The sequence below is a fragment of the Limulus polyphemus genome, unplaced genomic scaffold (genome assembly GCF_000517525.1).
Source record: "Limulus polyphemus unplaced genomic scaffold, Limulus_polyphemus-2.1.2 Scaffold8766, whole genome shotgun sequence".
Classification (NCBI taxonomy): domain Eukaryota; kingdom Metazoa; phylum Arthropoda; class Merostomata; order Xiphosura; family Limulidae; genus Limulus; species Limulus polyphemus.
Window position 1 is genome coordinate 1 of NW_013674376.1, and position 12,455 is coordinate 12,455.

Sequence of the window (12,455 nt, forward strand, 5' to 3'; positions counted from 1 at the left end):
AGAAATTATACGGGAAATTAACTAACGACCAGAGAGTAACAGAACTTTGACTAAATTTCAATATGACAACCCCTTCACTAAACGAAATTAAAGCACTACTAAAGATGGTGAAAAAATTAAAGAGGGTCAAAAAGAAAAACACAGAAAATTAAACGAAGGACAAGACGAAACAGATATAAGTTTAATAGAGGAGTTAGAAGAAAGAGATGAATTATTTATATAAGGATAATTAAGAATAAAATTATGACTGAAGGTAAGATTGATGAAGCAATCATAGATGCTAGGAGGGATTACAACAATAAAGTTCAAGACGTACTGAAAGACATGGGTGAAGAACATAAAGGCTGCAATGACAAAACTGAAGGAGTAAAAAAAAGACCACTAAGGTAGAAAAGAACATCCATGATAAAATACAACACCAGTAAAATAATTAGTGAAGAATTAAACTAACCGTACCTTTTTTTGCATCTACCCAACAACAATTCCAACCTAAAACACCATTTACTACAAAATAAGTTATTTGGAATATACCCATTAGTTTTGTTACTGCAGGACCATTCTGGACTACTAAATTCATGTCACTATTAAATTCAGTCCCAGAATTTAGCTGACCAGTTCAATAACATTGGACGACTGAGAAGCCAATAGACTATGATGGAAAGGTATCATAAGAGTCTCAGTTCAAATTAACTTCCAAAGATGAAATAGTGAATAACAAGTTATTAACTTTGGTGCCCATTTAAAAGGACCAGTTTTAACGGCATTAAACAATTTTCCAGCTGAGAGCAGTAACAATAATCAAGCATTGGTAGCTGTCTTATTCAAGGTTCGGAATGACATGCCAGAAGAAAATATCTAGAGAAAAGTTCCAGAACAGAGTATGGAGGGAAGAAAAGTCTTCGGCTGAATTTGTGGAAGATTTGAAAAGGCTTGATTAAATGCTACACGGGAAATGATGGATTTGTTGGTAGGTGAGCAATTTATAGATGCAATAACTGACGAGGATGTGAGAATTAGATTGAAGCAAGGTGGGTGTACATCTTTAATTAAAGAAAACTTTTCAGTTGGTGATGGAACTTGAATCCATTAAAGTCTCAGACAAACAACTAACATCACTATGTGGAATTAACGTTATAATCAGATTAAATTGTGTTGAAATCTGATGATTACCAAATAAAAGTTTTGCAAATTCTGATCCTCACAAGATTTTGAATGCTAATTCCATTTCTGACCGTCACAAATCTTGTGGATTAATTCCAACTCTTATCATCATAAGATAAAAGATTTATTAATTAGCGCTTCATCAAATCATCACAAAATAAAGTCCCGCGTTGAGTCATTGGTAAGTCTCAGGACCTACAACGATAAAACCCGGGATGTGTTCTCCTTGGTGGGCAGAGTGTGGGTAGCAAAATGAAAAAAAAAAAAAAGAGTTTTGCAATGATGCTATTTAAAATCATCACAAGATAAATATAAAGGTTATGAATTTCGCGCAAAGCTACACGAGGGCTATCTGTGCTAGTCGTCTCTAATTTAACAGTGTAAGATTAGAGGGAAGGCAGCTAGTCAACACCACCCACCGCCAACTCTTGGGCTACTCTTTTACCAACAAATAATAAGATTGGTCAACACATTATAACGTTCCTTCGGGTGAAAGGGCGAGCATGTTCGGCGACGAGGGTTCAAACTAGCGATCCACAGATTGCAAGTCGAGCACCCTAACCACCAGCCCATTTGATCAAGTGACGATTGAGCGAGTAGTTAATCAGATGTGTTATTAAATCGAGCAAATTTCTCACGTTTTTAGTGTAGGAAGTTGTACAATGGTTACAGAATTTGTGTCGAAAAATATTTTTGTGAACTTAGGCCTACAACTTGTGTCAAAGTGAAGATAGCCTCTAGCAAATTTTATTGAAGAAATTAGGTCATTCGTTATAGATATGTGGACTGGACTTGACAATTAATTCATTACTTTACATTTATTATACAAATTAATTGTCATTACTTTATATTTATTATACGAATTAGCTGTCATTACTTTACATTTGTTACAAGTATTAGTTGTATCATGATGCCCTTTACAGTGTGATATGTATTAAATTTTTTCAGTGTGTTTCAGGTTTTGTGCTTACTATATAACATCGGTCAAGGAAGTGGTAAGTTTCTTTCACCTTGGTTATTCACGAGACTGAATGAGTTACCAAGGCCATCACGTGTGTTCTCCATTAAGTGTGACCTCAGTAGAATGTATGGTATTCCCGATACGCAGGTTTTCCCACAGAGCAGTCAGTTAGGCCCACAAACTGGAGATTCGGAAAATATTGGTCTACAGAGTTTACTGATTTCCCCGATCTGTAGTCAGGATCAGCTTCAAGAAAGATTCAATAGCAACAGAAATACGAGTTTGAAACTGTTTATACACAAATAATAACATAATACAGTAACAAACTAAACAAGGGCAAGTATTCACTGAGGCTTGTCGAACTGATAAAAGAAACGTGAAGATTTCATTCAAAAGCTTTTATCAGTTCAACGTGTCACTCTGTAAGCTAGATAAAATATTAAATCTCAAGTGAAAATAACCCCTGGTGTGTAAACTATACTTCAAAATCTGTTCAACATTTAAATCAAACTGTAGTGTTTTCACTCAAGTTTGTTCTATTTTATGTTCTTAGTGACTGATTCATTTTGTGTTGAACAACATTTGTGAATGGCTTTGTTAATAGTTTTATAAACGTATGCCACACCTGTCACACATATAATCACAAATGCATAATTACATACACGAGAGGCTGCAAAGTCCATATATCACTACATACATTAGTAGCTTTTGACGAATTCCCTTAGCCATGTGTGCTGTTACCGTAGTAACGTATACGGGCTGCCTCCACGAACTAAGCAATTGTAGTTACAGTTTGGTATTGTGTTACCATCTGTGACTCAACAGTTTCATAGGTCTTATGAAATAAACACGTCCTGGTGAAATTTATCTGAACTAGACTACTTAGGCTAAAATTCCATCTGCCAGTAATGCTGTTCACACAGTTCTACTTTTATATCAATACTGCCCATTCCTTGCCAGCACTGGCTAAACACGTACCACAGTAAATGGACATTCACTGTTCCAACTGACCACCAACCAAGAACCGTTAAACCACCTTAACACTAGTCAATTTACTCATGTTGTGTGGTTTCATAGCAAACTAAAGATAAGTAATTCCAGTGAAATAAACAGAACACAATCCTCTCACTGTACACAGTTAAGTATATTCTGATAAGGGTGGTAACCTTCACAAGGAAAATCACCCAGATTCTCAGAAAGCAACGGGTACCTAAAACCCTTTTGGTCAACAACTTTTCAACTACATGACCATCCTAGCTGGGGTTAATCAGGCAACAGTCACTCAATGTAATGCGTACACTATATTGTGAGATATTAACTGATAGCTTAGAGTTTAAGGGTCACAGTACTCTTACAGCTGAATCTCATATTTCAGGCGATCAACCAGTAAAAGTACTTGAGTACCAATTTAACCAGAGCCAGCATGAACCACAACAAGACCCGGTCTCCAGGCTACAAATTCCTCTTCTTGATAGTTTGATTGAAGCCTCTTTTCTTCTAAATGACAGCTTTTTATAGTTTCTGCCACAAAATCTTGTTTACATTCACCAATGCAGCCTATGGCCACTCCACATTGGCTTGTGGGCATTGTTGTGTACCCACTCTAGAAAGTGGGCTGTAGATCACATCCATAGGAAAAGCAGTTTCTTGCCCAAACCTGATCATGTTAGGCAAAAATCCAGTCGGTCTCTTCTCTTTTGTGCAGTATAATATCAGAACATTTGAGAAGTATTTGTCCCAGTCAGTTTGACTGAGATTAATAAACTTTGTAAGCATCTGCTTGACAATCTCTATCACCAAAACCATTGACGAGAAGTAATAAGTTGAAGTGTGCTTCTTCACTACACATAACTCAGCACAAATCAGAGAGCAATTGGTTGTTGAAATTACTCCTCTGATTAGTGTGAATTTCTTCAAGGGCTCAAAAGCTTGCTATCCACTGCTCTTTCAACGCATCAGTGATGATCTTTGCTCAAGTGTTGACCAATGGAAATGCTTCAGCCCGTTTGGTGAAGTAACCAGCAGTGATAAGCACATATTATTTACCTCACTCAGTCTCTAGGAAGATACTAGCAATATCTAGAGTTATTCTCTGAATCAATAATAATAAGAGTTTACTCTTTTGAAGCCAGTTTTTCTCTGCCACACACAGTGCACTTCTTGATTCAAACTTGGTCAGTAGAATCTTTGTTGGACATTAGCACTAGTTTAAAAACACAGTTTAGAGATTCTGCATCTGCAGAGGACGGGGTACCACCAGCTCATTTGTGCACATATGGCTGCTCATACAAGTAGTAAAGACTTCATGCATCCACACTCAATTTTGGAATCTGTGCTTGCTGTGCACTCTCTTTCTGCTTGGCAAGGAGTGTTCAGGATAGGTCTGCATCTTGATGCTACTCATCTTCGAATTTCTGTGGGGTTAGTTTTAGTATTCATTTGACTGTGGAGTCATCACCAGTATGGGTCTGAAATGTTACAGATAAATGTCTTTCATGTTGATATGGTTTCCTAGATTAAGACATTCACTAAACAGACTTGGTTTCACCATGTAGCGAGATAGTCTATCTGCATTTCTGTGCTACACTCCTGGATGATGAAGCAAGATCATGTCATACTCCTGCAATGCCATGATCCAATGTGAAACCATATCATATGGATTTTTAAAGTCCACAAACCACCTGAGAGAAACATTATCCATTTAGAGAGTGAACCATACAGGTAGTGTTAATAGTGCTTTATGAATGCTGCAACTGCATTCAGTTGTTAGTGTATAGTTTACATGCGTGATATGTTCAGCACTATCCTGCACCTGTAGAAGTACTGTCCTGAAACCACTGTGGCTGGCATCAATATCCAATAGGAACTCACAATCCTACCACAGATATGTCAGTACAGGCACATCCACTAAATCAAAATACAGCATATGAAATATGTTCTCACGTTGCTCATTCAATATAAAATGCATATCAGCCTTAGCAGAATCTAGGAAAAATTGGCCACAAAACATCAATACAAATCCAAGGAAACTTCGAGCTTTTTGTCTCATCACAAGTTGGGTCCATTGAGACTTTACCCTCAATATGACAAATGATTCTACATGGGCACACCCACCTCCCGGTTTCCAATTTAATCCTGAGGTTTATATCACCTGTAAAACCACGAACACCTTTATAAGAGCAAACTTAAATGTTTGGCAAAGTACCAAGATATTATCCACATATACAAGGCTTTTCTTCTATTGCAATCTTTTAAGTGACTAGAGAGTTACACAAATCGAATGGCATAACTCTTAATACAAGCAGCCCGTATCAAGTGCTAAAAGCAGTTATTATTCCACTCTCATCACCCACTTTGGCTTCCTTATACCTGGAGGCCTGTTCAAATGTGCTAAACCACTAGGAACCTTTCAACATGTCTAGACATTCATCTGTTTGTAGTAATGAAAGACATTAAGATTTGTTACAGCATTTACCTAATGGAAATTGACACAAGGCCTGTTATTGCCATTATTCTTATAAACAATATTGACTGAAGTTGACCATGCACTCTCTGAAGGCTAAATGACAGATACCATTTTTCAAAATTTGCATTATCTCAACACTGGCTATGGTATTTGTTTTATTGAATGGTTTCAAAATGGTGATGTTCACATTAAGCAATTTGCCCTATAATCTGAGACATTGACATACTTAGCCAAAAAGCTACTGAAACTCAGCCACAGTTGAATCTACGTTGCTACTGCAATCAGGTGTGCTGAGCATTCGTCTTTGTTTATAGTGTTATGGAAGCAAAACCAACCCTATAACTGGTATCAGTTACTCACCTTCACTTATACTCAAATTACTTCTAGTGAGAAGCTGGAGTGCCAATGGGTCCATACTTGCAGTGCAGTATCTGGACTGCACCCCTTGACAGACAGATCATTACTCATACAACTGCTGCCTGCTTTTATGATAGTAAATAGTGGGTCTTGCAAGTTCATTCTTCTACTGCTTTACACACCAACACATTCAATCTCGTCCACATGCATTAATGGAGGTTCTATAATTCCCTCTGGTAGATACACACAAATGGTTCATGGTGCTATAGTTGGCTCTGGGTGGCACTGAATGATCTTCCCAGCAACACTTAGTTCACCTGTTGCATAAAAGAAGGTTTATCCAAGTTTTGACAGTCCATTCATACACAGTATGTATGCTTTTTCAGTGGCTTAGGTCACCCAGGTGCCTATCAATCCACATCAAGGTGTCCACTGTTTGGCAAGACAAAGTTAGTGTTTACTGGTGTGAATAGAGGTCTGACTCAGAACACCAGATATACAGCAATATCCACCATGGTCCATGCAGCTCCTTTATCAACTAGGAACTCCATGACCTAACTGCTTACTCTAACACGAACATACCAAGCTCCACCCAGTCCAATTAAAGCTGGCTGACCACCACCTCCATTACTTCAGTCAGTGGCCAGACCTTCTTGACTTCCTACTGGCCCTCCTAAATGTACTATTTAGTTTAGTAGAACAAAAAATTCCATCAGTCTTGCTTCCAAGCAGGACAATGACAAATCAATTGAAAATATCCTATCAACCCATAACCATAGCACTGGCCCTTTTTCCTAGAGTGGGTTCTGGGTGAAGGCAGTGGCTGTGGCAAAATATCACGGGAAGGCCTTGATAGCTATGCCAAATCATGGTTTGAGGCTTTGTTGGCAATCCCACTTATGGCATATCTTGCTCATGATGATGAACATTTAGTTGGACAGGAAGCCTGGAAAACGTGGAGCCATGACAGCTGCTACTGTTGGCTTCCCCATCTCCTGCAATCAGTCTACAGTGACCACCTTGAACCTCATTGTTCCAGAGACTATTCCTATTAGGATCCAAATGTCATGCATCTCCAGGTGATTGCTCTTTGCTTCACTTGCACAGATCATCAGCAAAGACACCCAAGTTCTCAGAAGGTCTTCAGCAAGAGTCTTCTCTTACAAGCCTTAACTTAAGCTACGTTGATGGCTTGTATCTTCACTGGATCAAAACAACAGTGCAGCTTTGCTACAACTATGTACCAGTCAGCTAGCCATGCTTCCATTAGGTACTTGACTGTGTTGAGTGCTGGAATGTCAAGACTGTATTAAGCACTGAATTGCCTAATCCTGAGACAATTGGTTCCAGGCAATCCCTTGCTGGAAAGTTTATAGGAAAAAAGTTCTGTCATCCTTTGCTTGTATACTGGGAAAAAGATATATGTTTGGCATTAGCTCCAGTATCACATGATCTCCATCCAGATCTCATTCTGGCAGTATCTTGGTTCACCTCAGAGTGAACACTCTGCTATGGTGGAGGAGTTTTGAGTAGGTAGGTTCTAGAAGTCTAACACTGAAGAGTATTGACTCCAATTCCTGGATTTCTGCTTGAAATGATGTTGGATGTACTTCATCAACTTTCCTTGCAAATGCCCTGGTGTTTGTCTTAGCGACTTGCCCCCCCCCTTCTGCGAAGGGTCCCTGTTGCCCAACATATCCTGTTCTCTTCTTCTTAGTATCCGCCGCAATAATCAGTTAGCATTACAGCTTCAGTTTCCATAACTCATCCACCAATGACACCTCTCTCCATGTCATCAGGGAGGCTTAGTGCCTTTTCAAAAAGGCTTCTGCCTAGCCCATCAACCACCATCCTTATCAGCAAGATCCCACTGCACCACTTCCTAATGATACAGCTACTGTTGGTGGCTATTCACAACCAATGACATCTCACTGTTGATCTGGGGCTCAGTATCTTGCCATTTCTTTTCAGGGAAGCTCTTCACCTTATACCCAAATCTCCTCCACCTCCATTAGGAATTACTGTTCCACCTGTTGGCTTTTGGCTAGATGACAGACCACCTCCCTCCATAGAGAGGTTCTACAACACTCCACCAATCATCAGAGGTGTCAACTGTCAATGCTCACTGCTGTCTCCCCTAATGACTCTCCTTCTCAAACACAGCTGGGGTTATCCTGGTTGATGAGTATCTTCAGGCCTTGTAGAGACTGCTCTATTTGGGCTCAGGCTCCCTGTCTTACAGGGGGTAAACCCTACTCAATACTGAAAAAACAAAAACGATAGTATTAACGAAGTCAAATCTGCACATGAATGCACCTCGCAAACATGATAATTTTCCACTGTGAATTGAGCACTAGGATATGGCTGACCAACTATTATCCAGTTCACCAACAGAGAAGACAACTTACTGATTCTGTATGAAAACAACTTTCTATTTTTTTTATGTGCCATCTTCCCTGCAGGAAACTTGGCTAATTGCCAATGAACTCACATTATTTCCACCAAAACAAGGGGAGCTGAAGTTTTTACTTACTTGAGCAACTCGCTGCATTGTAACTGAACTCTTAAAACAATTTTAAACTTTTGACCTCAACTAAGTAGTAGACACAGCACCATCCTGTACCTCACATAGATAGTGCATGTGGCCTGCAGAAAGGGGAACTTTATATATACTATCATAGTTTCTTTGTTTAATTAAGACATATTGATACAGCTTTTGGTAAATAGTATATATTTTCCAGACATTAGAGTTTAAAAAAAAAGACTCCCTATTAATATAGACTACTAAATTACTAAGAGGTTTTTATAGACAGAGATTTGTCTAGATTATTCCATTATGGCCTTCTGAGCAGAACCTTTGATAGAAAACTTTAGCAATACTTGATCCAACTTCAGCACCTGTGAGATAGAAGTACCCGAGAAAAGAAAGCCCAAATTAAACTCTCTCTCTCTAGTTGAACATGTAAACATATGTTCAACTGTTAACTTAAACTTTACTTTTGTGATCGATTACAACCATGTGTTCATTCAAATTATTTTCTGTAAAGACTCAAGTCACAGTCAGAGCAAATATAGGCACTGTTTGGTTTTCAGTATCTGTCGAATTCTCCTGTTATTTTGTGGATCTTATAAGCTACTTTGAGGAAAATCAGGGGAATCTGAGAATAAATCAACAGTGTTCTCTTTTGAATAAACTGTATTGTAGCATAAGTCAATGGTTTCTTCCAATGAAAGTTGGTATACAAAGATTCAAGGTTAAATCAGACGTAAATCTTCTGCCTCATTAGAAAAAAAATCAAAATTGTTTTCACAGTACACTCGTCAGATATATATCCTTTGAGAAATTTCATTGTAATTACCAATATTCAATATTATTAGTCTTGCATGATTGTTGTCTTTATTCGATTTCTGGCAAGCTGAACATGTCAGTGACATTCGAACTCTGATCTAATATCCTGACAAACCATTGTTGATATAATGCTATCCTTCTTTAGCTTAAGCATATACTTCTTAAATTTATTAGTGTCACGAACTATCTTCTATACTTTGTGTTGTAATCCAATTCATTTAGTATTGCCATTTTCTTTCCTTTATCTGATTTTTAATAACTTTGTTGTCGTAATCCAGTTTATTTAGTACCACTACCTTGTTTCCCTTACCCGTGGCTGGCCTCTGGAATGGGTTGCCTTCCGATGTGTTGGTTTCAGTTAATTTAAGGAAAAGTTAGATAAATATTTGAATAATAAGGGTTGACTCTGTCATAATTATCCAAAACATGTTGTATACACTAGGTTTAGTGTTCGTTAACATGAGACTGCAGACACCTTGTGGTAGAGATAATAAAATAGTATGAATAAGGTTAAACATGTAGACCTCTATTCTGTATTTAATAAAAACATCCCTGTTTAAAAACTTCACTTTTAGATGTATGAGCACCCGTGCTTTGTAATTTCTTTTAATTTAAAACTGTGGAAATTCTTTTTTAAAATCTCCATTTTGGTATTTGGGCATGTTTTGACGACTTCATTCTGAGGAATATATCCAAGTTGTAAACTATAAAATAATATTGTTATTTTTATCAATGGAGCAAAAAATGTCATCAAATACACCATCCAAACAATTTTACTTGTAATGCATATCCTAGGAATGTATTTTCTGTGATTTAGGGTATTTTTTAAAATCTTATTTGTAGTAGAAAACAATTTCCTGTAGTAGGATTCTATAATATGTCAATACTAAACCAAAATGCACTTCATTTAAATTAACTGGGTCTTAATCTTTGTTACTGAATTAGTTCATTTACAAGGATAACTTTTCTTGGTATGGCCACACGACTGTTTGTGGTTATTGCCTTAAACAAAGCCAACAATAATATTCCGGTACATCCTACAAACTTTAAAACATATGCTGCTGCAATAACTCTTTGAATCCTTAAAACTCTTGAAAAACTGTCTTTCAAGGATAAACCCTGCTCTATATAAAAAACAATAGCACTAACAAAGTCAAGCCTACACATAAATGCACCTCACAAACGTCATCCTTGTCCACTACGAATCAAACCCAAGGTGTGGCTGCTTCTGACTGTTGTCCAATTTGCTGATAGGAGAGTGAAATTTCTATTACAGTATAACATGAGCTACCTTCCCTGCAGGAAACTTGGCTAATTGCCAATTAGTGAACTCGTATCATTTCCAGCAAAACAAGATAACTTGAAGTGCTATCTTGATCAACTCTCTTCACCCTAACTGGAAACTCTGAAAAACAACAATTTTGAAAAAATTTCGATCTTAGTTAAGAAGCAGCAGACACATACCACCGTTTAATTTTGAAATATGCAATTGGAAAATAAAAGATTCCATGTGACACTAAAGCATATTCCTCACTGTGTAAATTCTTTATTGACTACAGAGGTTTGAAATTATTTAAAACATTTGTTCAACTTGTTTGGTGGAGGTGAACATGCAGGATGTTTGTAAAAGATTGAAAAATACCCATCAGGTAACAGTAGGTGTTGGATGTGAGCGACCTCCTCTGTGCCTTCCCCGACTTCTTTTCACACCACGATTCGGCTCACTTTCAACTTTAGTAGCTCCTTCAATAGCTGTATTAGTGCTATAAGATGGCCTCATCTTTGGTGGCTTGTTTCTGTTCACCTGAGTGGGTGGTGACGCATTGGGGAATAGTTTGCTGATGTTTCCCACAGCTTTGGTCCTACCTTCACGAAATACCATCCTCATTCCAGGTCGCAGGTACTCTGGATTCTTGATGAAGCGGAAGTGAACAATAGCTTTATCTCCTGTCCTCAGGCAATCTTGAGACATAGAAATGATAGATGCTGTCTGTCGAACACTTCCACAGTGAACTGGAAAATAATTTTACAAACAGATGAGGTATATTACAAACTAACAATTTCACATAATTAAGAACAAATACAAATTGCACAGAGATTGGTACATGAGGTAAACCTACACTTTATATAGCTTTTTCACACATACAGTTCAATAAAGTAAACTTAACTTTAAAAACAGGAAACATATGAAAATGAAATTAGAAAGAGCATTTTGATGGAAAACAGCACATTCCATATTTTTAACCCCATGGAAACATTTTTATCAGCACAATAAATCCAACACACCATCCTTCCTCAGGTGCATTAATCTTAAAAACCAGAAATGAATTAAGAGTTAAATTTAATCCTACTGTACAACAATACTACCAATATTAGAATACAGTTTGGAGAAATGGTAGGAAGACAAGTTATAATTATTGTACACGAAAATAAATTACACTGATGTTCCCAATAGTAGATGACCTATGAAGGTATATTACTTGTTTTTGTTGTCTTGATTAATATTTTGTTTTAAAGAAAATACCTTTTCTACTATCGATTTTGATAATGGTATCATATTCTATGTATATATATATTAGTTAGATAAGGGCTACTTCAAATTCTAATGGGCAATTGTTTTATATCTTTTTTGGGCTAAAACAGGTTCCGGAAATGTTTGCATTGAAGAGAAAATATATCTGCGTTTCTAAGATGATCAACGAGTAACAGATGGTATCTATCTCAGAAGCATCTGGACAATGTTCACAACCATATTATGGGAGTCAGCAGAATTTGATTGTAAAACTAGATTCTACTTAATATGTAACATTTGTATCTGATAGTTTAAGTGTACCAGAAGAAAGGACACAAGTTCGTCTGATGATATTTCTGCAAAGAACTTCTGAATATTATTGAGCCAGATGAAATGTTGGTTAACTCAGTGTCTCTGGAGGTTTGAAAGTTGATGTCTACTTTGCAGTCTGTTAGTATAGAACCTACTAGGTATCAATACAGAACCTACTAGCATTATGTACATTACCTTCTGATACTGGGATTATGTACGTTACCATCTGATACTGGGATTATGTACGTTACCTTCTGATACTGGCATTATGTACGTTACCATCTGATACTGGCATTATGTACGTTACCTTCTGATACTGGCATTATGTACGTTACCA

General features: G+C 37.3%; 1 protein-coding gene across 1 annotated transcript in view; it reads right to left on the reverse strand.

Moving 5' to 3' along the window:
- Positions 1-10,816: 10,816 nt before the first annotated feature.
- LOC106475538 (GTP-binding protein 1-like) overlaps positions 10,817-12,455 on the reverse strand; it is a 15,941-nt gene continuing 14,302 nt past the window's right edge. The window contains exon 8 of the mRNA XM_013936216.2: positions 10,817-11,307. Coding sequence (XP_013791670.1) covers positions 10,940-11,307 — 368 coding nt within the window. The 3' untranslated portion in view covers positions 10,817-10,939. The remainder of the gene's footprint in view (positions 11,308-12,455) is intronic.